Source organism: Halichoerus grypus, chromosome 3 (assembly GCF_964656455.1).
Source record: "Halichoerus grypus chromosome 3, mHalGry1.hap1.1, whole genome shotgun sequence".
Lineage (NCBI taxonomy): Eukaryota > Metazoa > Chordata > Mammalia > Carnivora > Phocidae > Halichoerus > Halichoerus grypus.
Genome location: NC_135714.1, coordinates 83,823,088 through 83,843,578, shown reverse-complemented (window position 1 = coordinate 83,843,578; position 20,491 = coordinate 83,823,088). Strand labels below are relative to the sequence as shown.

The following is a 20,491-nucleotide window of genomic DNA, read 5'->3' as shown; positions in this document are numbered from 1 at the left end:
TTGAAATTAAGTCCCACATCACCTCATGCTCCACACCCAGTGGGAGAATCTGCGCAAGATTCTCCCTCTCTCTCTCAAGTAAATAAATAAATAAAATCTTAAAAAAAAAAAAAGAAGAATGGCAGTGTCTTCCTTTCTTTTTTTTTAAGGTTTATTTATTTATTTTAGGGGGAGAGAGAGAGCATGAGAGAGAGCATGAGCAGGGGGAAGGGCAAAGGGACAGGGAGAGAATCTCAAACAGACTCCCAGCCCAATGGGAGCCTGAGGTTGGCTCAACGGGGTGCGGGTGGGTGTTGGGGGGCCTCAGTCCTACAACCCTGAGATCATGACTTGAGCTGAAATCAAGAGTTGGATGCTTAACCAACGGAGTCACCCAGGCGCCCTGACAATGTCTTCCTTTTAATTGACAAAACCAGTTTAATCTTCTCTGCTTCTCTATGAAAATACTGCTTAATCTTGCCTATTCCTGTCCCACTTCCTGTGTCCCATCTTGCCCTGTGGACTTGACCAGATTCCTCCCTTTAGCTCTTTAGCACAACCTCTGCACCTGAAACTAATCTGTTATCTTTTATTTTATTTTATTTTATTTTATTTATTTATTTGACAGAAAGAGAGAGAGCATGAGTGGGGGGTAGGAATAAGGGGAGAGGGAGAAGCAGACTCCCCGCTGAGCAGGAAGCCCGATGCGGGGCTTGATCCCAGGACCCCCAGGATCATGACCTGAGCTGAAGGCAGAGGCCCACCTGAATGAACCATCCAGGCGCCCACTAGCCTGTTATCTTAATGTATTGATGCTGTTAGCACTTCCTTATTTTTAATTTGCTCTTCCTTGGGGGTCTACCTTATACCTAGACATTTCTTTTTTTTTTAAATTTTTTTAAAGGTCTTATTTATTTATTTGACAGAGACAGAGAGAGAGCACAAGCAGGGGGAGCAGCAGACCGAGGGAGAGAGAGAAGCAGGCCCTCCGCTGAGCAGGGAGCCCAATGCGGGGCTCGATCCCAGGACCCTGAGATCATGACTGAAGGCAGATGCTTAACTGGCACCCCTACCTAGACATTTCTACTCATTTAAAAAAAAAACTTTAGGGGCGCCTGGGTGGCTCAGTTGTTAAGCGTCTGCCTTCGGCTCAGGTCATGATCCCAGGGTCCTGGGATCAAGCCCCATGTCGGGCTCCCTGCTCCGCGGGGAGCCTGCTTCTCCCTCTGCCACTCCCCCTGCTTGTGTTCCCTCTCTCGCTGTGACTCTCTCTGTCAAATAAATAAATAAAATCTTTAAAAAAAAATAAATAAATAAAAAAATTAAAAAAAAAATAAAAAAAAAAACTTTATTGAGACCTAATTCGCACACCATACAACTCACCCTTTTATAGTAGACAATTCAGTAGTTTTTTATTGTTGTTGTTAGAATAAAATATGGAATGCTTCACAAATTTGCATGTCATCCTTGCGCAGGGGCCATGCTAATCTTCTCTGTATCATTCCAGTTTTAGTATATGTGCTGCATAAGCGAGCACTACAATTCAGTAGTTTTTAGTATATTCAAAGAGTTGCGCCATCACTATCCTCACTTCAGAGAGAAAGCCCATACCCATTAGCAGTCATTCCCCGTTCTCAACATCCCCATTCCCTCATCCCTATCCCGGCACTAGGCAACCACTGACTCCTTTTCTATGGATTTACCTCTTCTGGGCGTCTCACATAAATGGAACCATACAATATTGTGGTCCTTTGTGACTGGCTTCTTTCACTTAGCATAATAATGTTTTCAAAGTTCATCCATGTTGTCACATTCACCAGGACTTCATTTCTTTTTATTGCTAAATAATATCTTATTGCATGGATATACCACATTTTATTTATTCTATTCGTCTTTAAATTCTTGTTTCTTTCTTGAAGTCTTTCCTTATGACATAAGCTCTGATAGCTCTCGTAGTCTGTCCCACAAGACTGTACTATAAAATAGAAGAGATTGAAAGTTTTCCCTTTATTCCTGTGTTTTAGGCCAGACTGGCAACTAGATTGCAGATTTCTTAAATTCAGAGAGTGTTTTAGTTCCTCGTAGGGCTTAGCAAGGTGCTGGGCACATAATATTCATTCATAGTTACTTGTTAGTTGGTTAATGTGTTCTCTTAGATAGTGTCAGTAAATGTAATATTTTGTGAAAACACTTTATATCTACTATTTAACTTAATTATCATAAGAATTTTGTAAAGTCCTAGAAAAAAGTCAGTACATTCGGAAATTACAAGCTGTGCTCATGATTTTATGGCAATTGAAATGTTATGAAGAAAGATAAGCTAGATCACTCAACATAACAAGCGTATTATGCTAAGCAAGTAAGTCAGTCAGAGAAAGACAATTATCATATGATTTTGCTCATATGTGTAATTTAAGAAACAAAACAGAGGATCATAGGGGAAGGGAGGGAAAAATAAAATAAGACGAAATCAGAGAGGGAGACAAACCGTAAGACACTCTTAACAAAAACAAAGTGAGGGTTGCTGGAGGGGAGGTGGGTGGGGGGATGGGGTAACTGGGTGATGGACATTAAGGAGGGCACTTGATGTAATGAGCACTGGGTGTTATATGCAACTGATGAATCACTGAACTCTACCTCTGAAACTAATAATATACTATATGTTAATTAATTGAATTTAAGTTTTAGAAAATGTATTAAACCAATACTTAACGAAAATTTCATTGGAAACTGCCTTTTAAGAATGTGTATTTTTTGTGAAGTATTTATTCCTTTAGTTTTTAACTAACAAAAAAAGATTTATCGGGATGCCTGGGTGGCTCAGTTGGTGCCGCCTTCGGCTCAGGTCATGATCCCAGGGTCCTGGGATCAAGTCCCGCATCAGGCTCCCTGCTCAGTGCGGAGCCTGCTTCTCCCTCTGCTTGTGCTCTCTCTGTCAAATAAATAAAATCTAAAAAAAAAAAAAAAAAAAAAAAAAGATTTATCTAAGTTAATGTTTTATACATCTTGTTTTAAAAATCTTTTCTTTTTTTAAGCAAATGGCAAAAAGTGAATTTGATTTTTGAGGGCATCGATACAGTTGCAAAAGTCCTGCTAAATAGTGTTCCTATTGGGAAAACAGGCAACATGTTCAAAAGATATGTAAGTATACAGTGATACCAGGTTAAAACCTACTTATATGTGTTTATGTGTTAATTGTTTTGATTAGAGAAACGTAAGTGAGTAATTACCTGTGCAGGCTGGTACAAGCTCTTTGAAGCACTGGGTAAGTTACTTTCTTTCTCAGTTGCCTCATTGTAGAATGATGAAAACACCACAGACCCTGTGGAGTTGTTGTGAGGACTTAATACGCTAATTATATAAAGTGTTTGACACAGTTCTTGGCACATGAGAAGTGTTCAGCAAATGCTATTCACTTCTCTGTTTTTGGTGATCCAGAGTTTCATGCGAAACGCCAGTTGACAAGCTATTAAGAAGGCAAATGTTCCTTTCTTTCTGGAATAATTACATTAAGATATCATATCCTGATCTCCATTCAAGGGTAGACTTTTCAAAACAAAAATAACTTATGACTTAGAAATACACGCTGTTCATACCAGAGAGTCAGGTTGTCATGAAGCATCTAGGAAATTCCTTGGCAGTTCAAGGCCAAGTGTAAATAGCCAGAGCAGACATTCCAGGGCTAAAGATATTTTCTGCTTGCTCTCTTTGCCTAGGACCGTCATCTGTCAGTACAAATAGAAGGAGAAACCTAGAAATCTACTTTTGGGTAGGAGAATGTGTTCACTTGTACCTATAAGCAGGCAACGAGGTTATACTATTTCAGTGAAGTGCTTTCTTCTACAAAAAGGCTAGCCCTGAAGATTTCCGTTATTTTATGCATCTTTCATACATTTTTATATTATCTCTATCTAAAATTTGACACACGAGGCTACTTCCACATCTGTTGTTTCCTTTAATGCAGAGCTTTGATATTACCAGTGTGGTTAGAGAGGTGAACTCCCTTGAGCTGTGTTTCCAGTCACCAGTGTTGTATGCGGCCCAGCGGAGCAAAGCTCACAGCTACTCCGTGCCTCCGGACTGCCCTCCGCCTGTGCAGAAGGGCCAGTGCCATGTCAACTTCATTCGAAAGGTAACGGTCTTGCAAATGGAGGGGACTTTAGCCTTGAGGATGGGCTGTGCCGCCACGTGAAGTGCTTGTTTGGAGACACCAGTAGTATTTCAGAAGTTGGGCATCTCTTTCCTGCCTGCTTTATGGGATTGACAACTTGAAATCAGGGGCACCTGGGGGGCTCAGTCAGTTAAGTGTCTGCCTTCGGCTCAGGTCATGATTCCAGCGTCCTGGGATCGAGCCCCGCATCGGGCTCCCTGCTCGGCGGGAAGCCTGCTTCTCCCTCTCCCACTCCCCCTGCTTGTGTTCCCTCTCTCGCCGTGTCTCTCTCTGTCAAATAAATAAATAAAATCTTAAAAAAAAAGAAAACTTGAAATCAGAACCAAAAGATGATATGAATTTTTGTGAAGAATCTTCGTCTTCCTAGATTTCCTTCCTGCAGCATGCCTCAGAACTTAGGAAAAGAAGAAAAATAAGTGACTGATAATGTAATTTTACAAATTATTTTTTTTTAAAGATTTTATTTATTTATTTGAGAGAGAGAGAGCTGACTGAGCCACCCAGGCGCCCCTACAAATTATTATTATTTTTTTAACATTTAAGTTTATCAAGCTTTTCACCAGAGTGTAAGGTTTATATTTATTAGTGATTCTTGTTACCAGGAAGCCTCCTACAAATATTAATATATTTGCTGATGTGTTCCTATATTTTACTGCTAAGTTCACATAAAATCTAACAAAAAGGACAAAATCCACAAGGTGATTATTCTTTGAGTTTCATCTGAGTCTGAGTGACTTGAGTTTATTCCAGTACATGGTTGGATTAGTATTCTATGTGGCATTAACTTTTTGATTTTATTTTTATTTAAAAAAAATTTTTTTTTAAAGATTTTATTTATTTATTTGACAGAGAGAGACAAAGCGAGAGAAGGAACACAAGCAGGGGGAGTGGGAGAGGGAGAAGCAGGCTTCCCACGGAGCAGGGAGCCCGATGCGGGGCTCGATCCCAGGACCCTGGGATCATGACCTGAGCCGAAGGCAGACCCTTAACGACTGAGCCACCCAGGTGCCCCTATTTTAAAAATTTTTAATTGTGGTAAAATATGCATAGCACAAAATTTGCCATCTCTACCATTTTTAAGTGTATGGTTCACTAGCATTAAGTATATTCACATTGTTGTGGAACCAATCTCGAGAACTTTTTCATGTTGCAAAACTGAAACTCCATACCCATTAGAAAACAACTCCCAGGGATGCCTGAGTAGCTGCCTTCAGCTCAGGTCGTGATCCCAGGATCCTGGGATCAAGTCCCACATCGGGCTCCCTGCTCAGCAGGAAGCCTGCTTCTCCCTCTGCCTGCCACTCCCCCTGCTTATACTCTCTCTCTCTCTCTCACAAATAAATAAATAACAACTCCCTATTTTCCCCTCCTCCCAGCCCCTGGAAACCACCATTATTTCTGTTTCTATGAGTTTGACTACTCTAGATACCTCAGATAAGTGGAATCATGCATATTTGTCTTGTGCCTGGCTTATTTCACAAGCATAATGTTCTTCGTGTTGTAGCATGTGTCTGAATTTCCCTCCTTTCTAAGTCTGAATAATATTCCATTGTATGTACGTGCCACATTTTGTTTATTCATTCGTCTGTCGATAGACATTTGGGTTGCTTCCACCTTTTGGCTATTGTGAATAATGTTGCTATGTATGGATGTACCAATATCTCTTTGAGATCCTGCTTTCAGTTCTTTTGCATAAATACCGAGAAGTGGGATACTGGAGTATATGGTAATTCTATTTTAAATTTTCTTAGAAATTGGCATTTAGTTTTAACAACAAATATAATCATCGGTTTCACTGTGAAGATACTAAGAGTATTTTTCCAGTACTTGTTCACTAAAGCCTAGGTTGATAAATTCTGATCATTTAAGTTAAGTGGCTCTCTCTACGCTGGATGGATTTATCATTAAATTATGTTTCTTTAATATAAGTACTAAGGTCAAAATGACACCTCCTCTTGTTTTATTCAACCTACCTAAATTTGTGTCAGTGTCTCAGTATAACCATTTGTTCATACTACCATAAAGGAACAGTCCGTAACTGAGCAGTCAGCTATTCTGTGGAATACTGTGTACTTATACTTCTGTTTCAAATTCATCTTTTGTTTTTGGCCTTCGGCTTCAAATGGCTCAGTGGTTTGAATACTAGAGTTTGCACTCTTTCTCTCTCCTCTTCTGTCTTTAATCTTCTATCAAAATGAGGACTTCCTGAATCCTAATGTTACTTTTCAGGTCCTCAATAAAAGTATATATATGTTATGCATATATCCATGTAGTAGTTTTCCTCTATCCCCCCTCCCCCATTCAGTTTGTGGCATATAAAGCACATGTTCGGGGCACCTGGATGGCTCAGTCGTTTAAGCATGTGCATTCAGCTTGAGTCATGATCCCGGGGTTCTGGGATCCAGCCTGCTTCTCCCTCTCCCTCTGACCCTCCCCCCTGCTTGGGCTCTCTTTCTCTCTCTCTCTAATGAATAAAAAAAAAAATCTTAAAAAAAAACAAACATACTTTCAGGTTATCTAGATAGAACAAAGCCCTCATCACTGAAATCAGGAATCAGACCCAAGATTCTGCTCTCAGGGTGTGTGGAAAACTAACCCTGGGGCAAACTTACCAGAGCAATGAATTGCATCTTGATGTTTCTGGCTAGACCAACACGGTCCAGTGGAAAGAGACCTGAACTGGAGAGCAAGTCAGGAATCGTAGATCTGAGTTCTAGCTTTATGACCAGAACGATCTTAAGCAAGTCCATCATTTATGTATGGAGCTATTCCCTTCCCTTCTTGACTGTTGATAGGAGCATACAGTGAAATAATAATGTAAATGCATTTTGCATATTATAAAGTGCTATATAGCTATTCAAAATGTAGGGTAGTGTTATTATTGATTTTGGAGACTTACTTCTGTAGTTGCAGACTTCTAAGTGTGTAACTGATTATATGAAGTTAGTGGAATAGAGGTATCAACACAGGTCCCCTCTTGTCTCTGCTTCCTTCTCTGTCCAGCCTGGATGGTGCGGCACATCCCTTCAGCTACCCTCTTAGCAATATTCTCCACCTCCCCCTTGTTTTCTGCCTACATCTCTGGCTGTTCCTTCTAAGTTGCTTTATCCAGATCAACTTACCCCTCTTAGAAGTTGTATTATTCATGCTTTGGTCTGTTCTAGACACTTTCCTCTTCTCATTTTATACCTTCTCTAGGCCATCTCATTTAGCTTCACTTCTTCAATAACCAGTCGAATTTCTAATAATTTATAATATTGTATCTTCAGTCCAGACCTCTCTTCAATTCCAGACCTCATACTGGATTGCCTACTTGGCATCTTCACTTGCCTGATTCACAGGGACCTAAAGCTCAGGATGTCCAACACCTGGATCTAAACCCTTCTCCCAGGTTTCCCTGTCTCGCTGAATGGAATGCCATCCGGAATAGTTGCTCAAACCAGAAACCTAAGAGTTATTTTTGATAAAACCCTCTCTCTCTTATGCGTCCTCCAATCCATCCCTAAGTCATTTTAACCATGTGGACATTACCTCTTTAATAGTTCTTTAATCTTCCCATGCTCTATTTCTACTAGCATGCTTGAGTTCAGTCTATCATCATTTCTTGCATGAAATATTACCCCGGCCACCTAACTGCAGCCTACAACCTTATTTGCCTTCCTCCAATTAATTTTACATAGAGCAGCCAGAATGCTCTTTTCAGACAAAAGTCATTGTAGCACTCTCCTTCTTAAAACTGTTCAACAGTTTCTCATTGCCTTTAGGCTAAAGTAACAGGTCTTAGTTCGGTCTGAGTGGGCTCATGCCCACTTCTGCTGTCTTCTCCCCATCTCTTCCCATTGTTCTCTCTTCATCTCCTGGAATGTGTCATGGTCTCTTGCACCTCAAGGACTTTGCACACGCTGTTCCTTTTGAAAGGGATGCCTTTACTTCCTTCTCCCCTAAACACACTGGACAAGTCGTACTTCCCCTTCAGATCTCCATATAAAAGTCACTATTATTCAGGGAAACCTGTCTTGACACCTTTCCCTCCTCTCCCCCATTATATTGTTCCCTGTCACTGTCTTTTGCATTTGTGATTATTTATTCAGTACCTGAATTTCTTGCCATACTGTGAGCACTATAAATGGAAGGACTGTCTGTTTTGTACACTGATGTCTCCCAGCCTGAAATATAAAGAGCACTTCACAAATCTCTTTTGAATAAGTGAAAACTTTTATTTGAAGAAGTTGTATGAATAAGAGTGATTTGTAGCCCTTGATGGGGAAAATAGTCTGCCTTATAAGATGTTGAATATTTTTGCCCTCCTCCTTATCCCTGTCTCTAACAAAGGAATTACATACCTGAACTTACAAACTCTTTAATAAATAGCTCCAAGATGGTTTTCATTCCAAACATGAGAATCTGATCCTGAAGTGGTGAATTTAGACAAATGTGAATGCTCTGAAGTGGTTTTAATTCTTTGTTCTTCTCTGTAATGGAAACTAATTTATCTCTATCTCAGATCTTAGGAAATAATACTTAAATGAGAACAGTTTGGCCAATTCCTCAGGCTCTATTCTACAAATGTTCCATTCAGAAAGAGTTTAGTATTTCCTGTGGTGCTTATTCCTTTTTAAAAGCTGAGCTCATAGCCTCAACATGTTAATTATCTTTATTTTTAAATGTTTCCTCGTTCTTTATAGTTATTACACTTAAATAGAATGTCCTTTATAGTTACTACAGTTAAATACAATGGTTGGTTCAGAGATATTTTGGAGCAGTTTAAAGAGTGACTATTGTGTTGCTTCAATGTCATATGCTTTTAAAGAATACATGTACAAAATCAGATTTTATGTTCTTAAAACATTTCTGCGAAACTTAACTATGTTGCATAGGTTCATGTATTAGTTATTGTATTAGTTATTTATTGCTGTATAACAAATTATGCCAGGGCACCTGGGTGGCTCAGTTGGTTAAGCGACTGCCTTCGGCTCAGGTCATGATCCTGGAGTCCCGGGATCGAGTCCCACATCGGGCTCCCTGCTCGGCAGGGAGTCTGCTTCTCCCTCTGACCCCCCCCCCTCATGCTCTCTGTATCTCATTCTCTCTCTCAAATAAATAAATAAAATCTTTAAAAAAAACAAAAACAAAAACAAATTATGCCAAAACTTAGCAGCTTAAAATAACATTTATTATCCTAGTTTCTGTCAGTCAAGAATCTGAATGTGGCCTAGCTGGGTGCGTCTGGCTCAAGGCCAGCTGTGAGGTTACAGTGAAGTCTGGACCAGGGCTCTGGTAATCTCGTGGCTCTACTAGGCCTGAAGTGTCTGGGCCTAAGCTCACTCATATGGTTGTCGGTAGGCCTCAGATTGGCGTCCAAGCTCATTACTCATGTGGGCCTCTCCACAGAGCTGCCTCACAACATGGCGGCTGGCTTCCCTCATGGCCAGGAGAGAGGGGGAGAGAGCACCCAGAACAGAAGGTGCAGTTTTTTGTAACTTAATTTTGGAAATGGTATCACCTCTCCTGTATTCTCTTGGTTACAAGTGATTCACTAGGTCTAATCCACACTTGAGGAGAGGGGATTACACAGGGTGTGAATACCAGGAGGGGATCATTGTAGGCCATTTTAGATGCTCTGAATGGGACACACACATATACACACACTATTATGGACTGGATTGTGTGTCCCCGCTGAATTTTTATGTTGAAATCCTGATTGTCAGTAGCTAAAAGTGTAACTTTGTTTGGACATAAATCGGTCTTTAAAGAGGTGCTTAAGTTAAAATGAGACATTTAGGGGCGCCTGGGTGGCTCAGTCGTTAAGCGTCTGCCTTCGGCTCAGGTCATGGTCCCAGGGTCCTGGGATCGAGCCCTGCATCAGGCTCCCTGCTCCGCGGGGAGCCTGCTTCTCCCTCTCCCACTCCCCCTGCTTGTGTTCCCTCTCTCACTGTGTCTCTCTCTGTCAAATAAATAAATAAAATCTTTAAAAAAATAAAAAAATAAAATAAAATAAGACCTTCAGTGTGGGAGATAGTCAAATATGAATGATGTCCTTATAAGAAGAGGAAATGTGTGTGTGTGTGTGTGTGTGTGTGCGCGCACATACACAGAAAAGACTATGTGAAGGCACAGTGAGAAGGTGGCTGTCTATAAGCCCAGGAGAAAGGCTTCAGAGGAAACCAGACCTGCCAACACCTTGATCTTGGACTTACCAGCCTCTAGAACTGTGAGACAAATTTCTGTTGTTTACACCACCCAGTCTATAGTATTTTGTTATGACAGACCTAGCAAACTAATATACATGTATATAATATTTTAAAAAAACAGGTTTTTCATCATGTTTAAATTTCACGGTAATCAGGATCTGTCTTCTTTTTTCCTCTTGAAATTACAGGAGCAGAGTTCCTTTAGTTGGGACTGGGGGCCGTCCTTTCCTACCCAGGGCATCTGGAAAGATGTCAGAATTGAAGCCTATAACATTTGTCATCTGAACTACTTCATGTTTTCCCCTATATATGGTAAGCTAAGAGATGTGATTTCTTGTTTTTCTTTTTTGAGCCTCCTCTATGTAGTAAAAGTTGTGTTTATAATTTGAATATATAGATGTACTTTTCAGAGACTCATTTAAAAAATTTTGTGGCACATTAAATTTGTCAGCATGAAAAATACATACAAACTGTGATTTGTCATGAAAATTTACAATATAATATAAGAAAGAGGGAGATAGATACTTTTAAACATATTTTGCAAAGAAAAAGAAAGAAAGCCAGAGCAGCTCTAGGTTTCTCTGAGCTAAGTGTTCCTTCTAAAAGAATTGGGCCTGCTGCCTTATACTCCTCTTTGCAGCCTCTGTTCTCACTTTCAGAACTCTGACTCTGCTGAGTTCTTGATTCACTCACATCACTGGGCTGACTATCACTGCACGTTTCCTCCTCTAAAGGCCATGACGTACCAGCCTTGTTTGTTTGTTTTTTTAAGATTTTATTTATTTATTTGACAGAGAGAGAGAGAGAGAGAGAGAGCACAAGCAGGGGGAGCATCAAGCAGAGGGAGAGGGAGAAGCAGGCTCTCCGCTGAGCAGGGAGAGCGATGTGGGGCTCGATCCCAGGACCTGGGGATCATGACCTGAGCCGAAGGTAGACGCTTAAACAACTGAGCCACCCAGGTGCCCCCGTACCAGCCTTGTTAAGAGTTGAAAATAAACTGGTAGGCAAACAAGGCATAAAGAAAGTTTTGTAAGGTAAAGAATACTACTTTTTCAGCCGAAGGAACTATTCACAAGAAAGGAGCATTGAATAAAACCTCAGACATCTCACTGACGTCAACAAATCAGTGGAAAACCGGTCAGATAGTTACTGAGTTGTTTGCCCAGCACTGTGTGTGTTTGGCATAGAAAGGACCTAGAGTATATACTCTTGCCTGCACATTGGTTGCGGTGGGGATGAGAGGTGTGAGCAATTTACCACACCAAGCAAGACTGTGTAATAGGCTTGTGGGATGGGAGCCCCAGTAGTTCAGAAAACTGAAGATCAGGGAGGATTTGCGAAGTCAGGGAAACCAGTGAAGGGGGTTCTTGAATGATACCTCACGATGCTCAGTCCATTTACGGGCAGGCCTAACTGGTTGGAATCAGCAAGAACGTGGTATGTCAGTACTGGAGTTCTGTTATCTTAAAGGCCCTGGTGACCCAAGATTGCTATTCCATCGAGCCAAATCTGTTTTCTGAAGACAGAAGACAAAAGCAAATCAGAGGTGGTGGGTAATTGGGGTTATTAGGTGCTGCTGGCATTTTTAAATGGGAAAAGGGGATGAAAAGGTGCAATTTAAATTGCACGTGTAAATGTGGCTGTTCGTAGCTCTCTAGTGCTTCTGAACTATTCAGAGGTGTAACTTGAACTGAGTCTTGCTACTAAATTCAAAGAATGGTTCATTCTTCCCCATTCCCACTGATATTTTTTTCTCAGGTATAATAAAATCTAGTGGAAGGAGCGGTCTGATTTTACAAAGAGTTATTAATCATTTTGAAGTTTAATCAATGTTTTAGGTGGTTTGCAAAAAGTACTATGAGTTCTAGTTACCCTGATACCTGAAAATATTTGAATAACACTGTTCTAGTTTAATATAAAATTTTGAATATGAAACTAAACATATCTTCCTGAATATGAGTCATTAGAGTTCAGTTTATTAGTCACTAGTGACTGTGTGAATTTTATTGGAGTTAAATCAATTTAAATGATGTTTAAAATTTAATTTAGATTCACTGTAATCAATTCCCCATATCAACTACATTTTTGATATTTTGTGACTGCAATATATTTTGTACTTAGCATAGAGAAAAATATGCTTCCTGTTCAGAGGATATGCCCTGTGCATATTAAGCAGTAATTCTTAATATGATTAATTTTATAGATTTCAATTTGGTTATTTGATGTAATAAAGAAAATTGAAAGATAAACATGTGAAAGTGAGGAGAGGAACTTCCTTTAGGAGTTTTTTGTCCAGAACTCTTTTTCCAGTTTTTCTTTGGAAGACCGCAGTCATCACTGAAATCAATAGATATTTAAAAGTTGAAAAATAAAGAGAATAAGGTAATATATTTTATGCATTTACTTGGTATGTAGTATGAGGCAGGCACTGTGAGAGGTACTAAAAAATTTTTTTTTTTTTTAAGATTTTATTTATTTATCTGACAGAGAGAGAACAAGTAGGCAGAGAGACAGGCAGAGGGAGAGGGAGAAGGAGGCTCCCCACTGAGCAGGGAGCCCGATGCGGGGCTCGATCCCAGGACCCTGGGATCATGACCTGAGCCGAAGGCAGCCCCTCAACTGGCTGAGCCACCCAGGCGCCCCGGTACTAAAAATTTTTTAAGAGGCTTAGTTCATAATCAAAACTAGATACATATAACTTTTCTTTAAAATCACATATGTTAATTTTTAAAATTTTAGTGTGAAATGAGGTTGGTCAAAACTAATGCAGACAGTGGCTATCTTGGAGAACAGTAATACAGATAGTATGTATTTTATTCTTCTGCTCAACTGTCTTTTCTAGATTTCTATGTCGAGCCTATATTGTTTCTGTAGTAAGGGAAGAAAGTCATTAAAACAATCTATTTAGTAATTTCAGCCAACCTGTTATGAAAGGCTTAGCTGATTTGACTGTCTGGCACTTTCTGCTTTCTCCCTATTGCGGCTAGAAAAAGATAACCTTATTGTTTTTCCAAATGTTCAATTTTTTTTCTGAGTTTGAATTAGTAAGTTTACCACTGAAGATCAAATGACTGACAATAACTCCCCAATTTAATTGTGTGCAGTATGACAGAAAAAGGTTTCTTTGACTTTTTAAAAATTAACTTGAAATTCTTATGAATTAATTTACTTTATATATCTATGTAATACATGTACAGATTTATATATTTATATTAATTTATATATATATGTATATGTGTATATATATCCTTTTCTGTACTCTCAGTCCTTATAATGGTGGTTTCTAAACTTTTTCACTTTTCAGTATCCTGTGGTCATTTGTTTGATTTTGCCCTAACCTCAGCTTCCTCAATGATTTTCACCTATTCTTAATGTTTAAGATAATAAAAGCAAATTTATATTTGAAAAAAATACTGAGGTCAAAGGAAAACCAGAATTACTCCCGTTATGTCTTAGGCTCTTGTCATTGATCAAGGTATTAAGAGATACCAGTTCATTGACATGACTTTCTTTAAAACCTTACTAGAAATATTTATTTGAATAATTCCTCCTTAGCCCTGAAATATTCTAATCAGGTTTTAAATAGCAGTAGCTGTTCTAGGGCACCCACATTTTCAGTGTTTTGAACAGTGCAAGATTGACACTGGTATTGAAAAGGGAAGCTCAGAGGCCTTTTACTGGGTGTAGAAACCCAGGAAGATTCTCCTGTTCTTTTCTTTTGAGGAGGAGGTGGAAGAATGACCCCATCTGCTGGGGGAGAGGAGGGGAAAGTCTGGCTGGACTTGGGTTTTTTAAGGTGTGTGGGGAGGAGAGATGGGGAGAAGATAGCTGGTAGGGCTGGATGCCCCAATCCAAAGATTAAGTCATTTATAAGCAAGAAATCTGGCCCCATGTGGAGGTGGTGGTGGTGGTGGTGGTGTGTGAGAGAGAGACAGAGAGAGACATATATTCATTTATTGATTGTCTTTTCCATGCTACTAGGTCCTTCATATTTGTAATCTGATGTGAATTGTTCACATTATGCCCTAAAATTTATTAGGGAAGGATGATCATATAGTTTTATGAGCTTTTCATAAGCTTACATAAACACATTAAGTCCAAATATATAATAAGTATGTTCTGATGAAATGCTACACTGTTTAATCTTTTGTTACCACAGTCAGAAAAAAATAGTATAGGGGCGCCTGGGTGGCTCAGTCGGTTAAGCATCTGCCTTCGGCTTGGGTCATGATCCCAGGGTCCTGGGATCGAGCCCCGCATCGGGCTCCCTGCTCAGCGGGAAGCCTGCTTCTCCCTCTCCCACTCCCCCTGCTTGTGTTCCCTCTCTCGCTGTCTCTCTCTGTCAAATAAATAAATAAAATCTTTTAAAAAATAGTATAGAGAAATTTTTCAGTATATGAATCCTCACAAGCTGAGGTGAGCTGTGGATCTTTGACCTGTGCCCGGGCACTTCCACCACCCCAGAGATGCTGCCTTCCCACACCCTATCCACATTTACTTGCTGCCTCAGCCTAAGGTGCCCCCTCCTTCATTCTCGAAGACCTGGCATTTGAGTTGGAGGAGTCAGTTTAGCTCTCACCTAGACCCTGGCCTGCCCAACAGAAGCCTGTATTGAAGGTCATTGCTGCCCTTTGCTTATAGGGAATATAATATTACAATATAGCAAAGATTTGTCAATCTTGCTCAGTGCCTTGTTTGATGCATTTTTTGAATGGCTTCATTTTGAATGACTTTTTCATTCATCTTTGAATTACTTTACCCATAAAATAACAGTATTCACCCTTGAAAATATCTTTATGGGTAGGTAGGTTGCTTGACTAATCTCGCCTTGTTGCCTGAATAGATTTTTTTCTCTGGAATTTACCAATTTATCTTTGTTTGGGGGAAATTTTGCTTTGGGTCTGTTTTGTCTTAGTTTTCATCTCTGAGGATTTTGTCCTGCTGAGTAAGCAAGGAGATCTTGCTGCTTGGTAAAGAAGGGGAAAACAGCTGTTGTAACTAACTGTGAGCCTGCCTTTCTGTCTAATGCAAGCTGTTAGCTCTTTGAAAAGCAGCTGCCGAAGGCTGTCCTATAATTCTAGCAGGAGCACAGGAAAATATCCTGTGTTTGAACTGAAACATTCTGTGGCTTGGTCATTTCAGCTTGTTGTCATTGCTGTTTCTTCACATGCACAGGGCTACCTCTTCACTGCAGCTTTTCATCACTGCAGCTTTTCATCACCTATTAAAGATGCAGGAAGCAAGCGGGCAAAAGGAGGAGCTGTTAGATGCTCAGCAGGGCGAAGCTAATCAAGGCAGCTATCTTTGAATAGCTTCCCCCCCGCCCCATGATATGAAGCATCGTTTTTCATCTTACATAAGCAACCTACCATCCTTTGCAGATCCTTCCCATGCTGACCTGAATGTTCTTCCATCTCCGTGTTAATTCTTAACCCCCCAGATACCATCCTGTATTCTTAACTGTGACCTTTGGGTATATTTTGTTTCTCTAAGTAGATTCAACATCTTGCTTTTTTGGGTTGGGATATAATTTATAGTGCCTGTCAAGGTTTACAGACAGTAATTATTCAAGAAATATATTTCTACTCTTCGATGCTCCCATAACTGTTGTCATGCCCTTGTGAGATAGTTTAGGTTACAAAAATGGTATTTTGAAAATGGAGGAACTGTGGCAACATATAATTATGCATTTAGTAGAGGGTCAGACACATCCTTTGTGTTTGTAGATGTCAGCATTCTTTTTCACAGACTCTTTTATTAAGAGGCTAACATTTTATTTTTACATTCTGCCTCGCCCCCCCAAATGCTTTGTTTCACATTGAATGTATTTGGTATTTGGACTTAGGATTCTGAAAGGCAAAAAGTACCTTTGCTTTTATCATTTTATTTTATTTTTTCCATTATGATAAGTGTACTTTTTAATCCCCATCACCTATTTCCCCAGTCCTCCCACCCAGCTCCCCTCTGGTAGCCATCAGTTTGTTCTCTTTCTTGGTTTGTCTCTCTCTTTTTTTTCCTTTGCTCATTTGTTTTGTTTCTTAAATTCCACATATGAGTGAAATCATGTGGTATTTGCCTTTTTCTGACTGACTTGTTTCGCTTAGCCCAGTATTCTCTAGCTCCATCCACATTGTTGCAAATGGCAAGATTTCATTCTTTTTATGGCTGAGTAATGTTCCATTGTATATTATATACCACCTCTTCTTTATTCATTCATCTATTAATGGACACTTGGGCTGCTTTCATAGTTTGGCTGTTGTCAATAATGCTACTATAAACATTGGGATGCATGTATCCCTTTGAATTTGTGTTTTTGTATATTTTTGAGTAAATACCCAGTAGTGTGATTCCTGGATCCTAAAAGTATCTTTGCTTTTGGTTTTCCTCAGTGTTTATACACAAATTGTGGTGTATGCCTGCTAGTATTTTTGTCTTTGAGAGGTGCTTCTGTGAGAAATGCATGCAAAGTGGAGAACTCTAGAGTCAGGAAACCTGGGCCCTTGACTTGTCCTTTGGCTCAGGAACTTTTGAGCTAGGTTCTATAGTTGGGGCCTCAGGAACCTCATCTACAAAGTGATGCAGAGATTGCCAAATTTCTTCTGCCTTTAACATTCCATAGTTCTTTTCTTGTGTTTGTAAAAGTTACAGCAGTCATTACAACCTAGTGAGGGTATAAGTAGAAGAAATTCTACTTACAGAAGAATTCAGTTTTTCTTGAAGCTAGACACATGACTAAATAAAGACATTGATACTTGCGGCTTAATTATAATCAGTTAAAGCAAGGGTTAGGATATAGTTTGAGTCTTTCTGGTAGTTGTGAACACATTTGAATTCAAGTAACTCAGCCATCTCTTATTTTTCTACTTCTTTGTCTTTTTACACTTTTCTTTTTCTCTTAGACAACTGACTAAAGCTATTTTTTAAAGATTTTATTTTTAAGTAATCTTTATACGCAACATGGGGCTTGAACTCACAACCCCAAGATCGAGTCACATGCTCTACCAATTGAGCCAGCCGGGCGCCCCAAGCTGTTTTTTCTTTCTTTTTTTTTCTGACCACATCTTGACAAAGAAGTAGTTATGGGAATATAAAAGGAGCAAGCTGGCATATTTTAGAGGATTTTAAAGGTTAATGTATTGGTCACATCTACACAAATTGGAACTGTCTTGAAGATTGTTTGGATGAAGAAACAGCATACATTATTCTGGTTGTATAGCTGCCTACTCTTTATACAAATTTCCATCCAAGTCAGATTCATGGTGGTTGGTTGGTTGGTTGGTTTGTTTTCAAAGAGACCTCACTGAATCAGTTTTGGAAAAACCTGAAAATGAGTCAGTGGCCAGAACCACATTCTCTGCCATTCTCTGGGTTGCCTGCCTGATTGAGGTTATATGGAACAAACTATAGAGCGTGGTCTCTTCTGCAGGGAGCAGGACATCAGCTAGGGCATCCCTGAGTCTTTGGGCTGGCGAAAGCCTCAAGTTGTAGAGAGAGCAGGTCAGCCTTGCCTGTCTACCCTGTTTTGATAGAATTCCTGTGTTGTTTGGGCTCAGAGTTGATTAGTCAGAGTGAGGAGAGGATGTAAAATTTGGTGGAATTGGGAAGGAGACCTGGGAAGGGATTTTGAGTCATTTAATAATTTTTCTTCTTAGCTATCCCCATCCCCAGTACTTTATCCATTTTTGGAATTATTTGCATTCAACTGCAGGAGAGCTGGGCGTGATAGGTATTTGTTATTTTTTTGGTCTCCATTTTTTATTTTTATTTTTATTTGTTTTATTTTATTTTATTTTATTTTTTTATTGGAGTGTAGTTGACACACAATGTTGTATTAGTTTCAGGTGATTCAACAAGTCTGTATGTTCTGCTGTGCTCCCCACAAGTATAGCTACCATCAGCCACTATACCACACTATTACAATACCATTGCCTGTATTTCCTATGCAGTGTCTTTTCTCCTGTGACTTATTCATTTTATAATAGGAAGCCTGTATCTCCCACTCTCCTTTATCCATTTTGCCCACCACCTCTCCACACCCCCCAATCCTCTGCCCTTCTGGCAACCATCAGTTTGTTCTCTGTATTTATGTATCTGTTTTTGTCTTTTGCTTGTTTTGTTTTTTAGATTCCACATGTAAATGAAGTCATACAGTATTTGTTTTTCTTTGTCTGACTTACTTCACGTAGCATAAAAACCTCTAGATCCAGGGGCACCTGGGTGGCTCAGTCGGTTAAGCGTCCGACTTTTGGTTTCGGCTCAGGTCATGATCTTGGGGCAGAACCCTGCAGCATGGGGCTCCCCACTCAGCAGGGAGTCTGTTTCTCCCTCTACCCCTCCCCCAGCTTGTACACTCTCTCTCTCTAATAAATAAACAAATAAATCTTAAAAAAAAAAAAAAAAACAAACCTCTAGGTCCATTCTTTTTTGTGCCTGAGTAGAATTCCATTATACACACATACACACCATGTCCTCTTTATCCATTTATCCATCAGTGGACACTTAGGTTGCTTCCTTATCTTGGCTGTTGTAAATAATGCTCCAGTAAACATAGGGATGCATATATCTTTTCAAATTAGTGTTTTTATTTTCTTTGGGTAGATACCCAGTAGTTGAATTACTGGATCATATGGTATTACTATTTTTGGTTGTTTGAGGAACCTCCATATGGTTTTCCACAGTGACTTCACCAATTTACATTCCCATCAACAGTGCACAAGGGTTCCTTTTTCTCTGCATCCTCGCCAGCACTTGTTATTTCTTGTCTTTTTGATTCTAGCTATTCTGACTGATGTGAGGTGATATCTCATTGTGGTTTTGGTTTGCATTTCCCTGATGGTTAGTGATGTTGAGCATCTTTTCATGTGTCTGTTGACCAACTGTATGTCTTTTTTGGAAAAATGTCTGTTCAGATCCTCTGCCTATTTTTTAATTGGATTATTTGTCTTTTTGGTGTTGAGTTGTATATGTTCTTTGTGTATTTTGGATATTAACCCCTTATAGAGTATATCATTTGTGAATATCTTCCTGAATTCAGTAGCCTTTTTTTTAAAAGATATTATTTATTTCTTTATTTGAGAGAGAGAGAGAGAGAGATAGCAAGAGAGAGCATGAGCGGGGAGAGGGAGAAGCAGGCCTCCCGCCGAGCAGGGAGCCCGATTTGGGGCTCCGATCCCAGGACCCTGAGATCCTGACCTGAGCTGAAGGCAGATGCTTAACCGACTGAGCCACTCGTGCCCCTGAATTCGTAGCTTGCCTTTTTATTTTGTTGATGGGTTTTTTTTGCTACACAAAAGCTTTTTAGTTTGATATAGTTCTACTTACTTATTTTTGCTTTTGTTTCCCTTGCCTTAAGAGACATATCTAGAAAAATGTTGCTTAGGCTGATGTCAGAGAAATTACTCCCTACGTTTTCTTGTAGGAATTTTATAGTTTTATGTCTCACATTTAGGTCTTTAGTCCATTTTGAGTTCATTTTTGAGTATAGTGTAAGAAAGTGGTCCAGTTTCATTCTTTTGCGTGTAGCTGTCCAATTTTCCTAGCAGAATTTATTGAAAAGACTGTCTTTTCCCCATTGTATATTCTTGCCTCCTTTGTCATAAATTGATTGACCATATAATCATGGGTTTATTTCTGGAGTCTTTTTTTCTGTTCCATTGATCTATGTGTGTATTTTTGTGCCAGTGTCATATTGCTTTGTAGTATATCTTGAAATCTGGAATGGTGATACTTCCAGCTTTGTTCTTTCTCAAGATTGCTTTGACTATTCATGGTAGGAGTGGTGGGTATTCTTTAGGAAAGGGTAATTTGTCAATGCTAGGGGAGGTATGACAGGAAGCTGGATTCTAGAAATGGGTCTTCATTTATAAGAGGGAGCTCTCCTTAACTAAAAACAGGATTATATGTTTAAAAAGTAACAAGTAAAAAGAAGTGACTAGTTAATACCAGGAAAATTATTGATGACTTAAAACTCTACATGTGCTTTTGGAGACTAAATTACTTAAATTCTCCATGGCTTCTGGAAGGAAGGGTTGTATTCCATTTGGAAGTAGAGGAGAGGGCTAAATATGTCGGTATAGTGTCTGCTGATGACACAATAGACTTACAAGTGTTCATATTGGGTTTTTGAATTCTGCAGCCTTAGTTTTTTTAG

At 39.5% G+C, this 20,491-nt stretch overlaps 1 protein-coding gene and 1 non-coding gene across 5 annotated transcripts in view; one reads left to right on the top strand and one right to left on the bottom strand.

Moving 5' to 3' along the window:
• MANBA (mannosidase beta) overlaps window positions 1–20,491 on the top strand; it is a 116,530-nt gene that overhangs the window by 15,462 nt on the left and 80,577 nt on the right. For 3 of the 4 annotated variants that reach the window (XM_078069014.1, XM_036095814.2, XM_036095813.2), the window contains exons 3-5: window positions 3,015–3,120; window positions 3,944–4,111; window positions 10,530–10,653. In XM_078069014.1, the coding sequence (XP_077925140.1) occupies window positions 3,015–3,120; window positions 3,944–4,111; window positions 10,530–10,653 (398 nt within the window). The remainder of the gene's footprint in view (window positions 1–3,014; window positions 3,121–3,943; window positions 4,112–10,529; window positions 10,654–20,491) is intronic. The other variant, XM_078069015.1, reaches the window with a different exon arrangement.
• On the bottom strand, window positions 1,410–1,516 carry LOC118538020 (U6 spliceosomal RNA). The gene has a single exon (XR_004918401.1). It is a non-coding gene; the product is annotated as a U6 spliceosomal RNA (small nuclear RNA).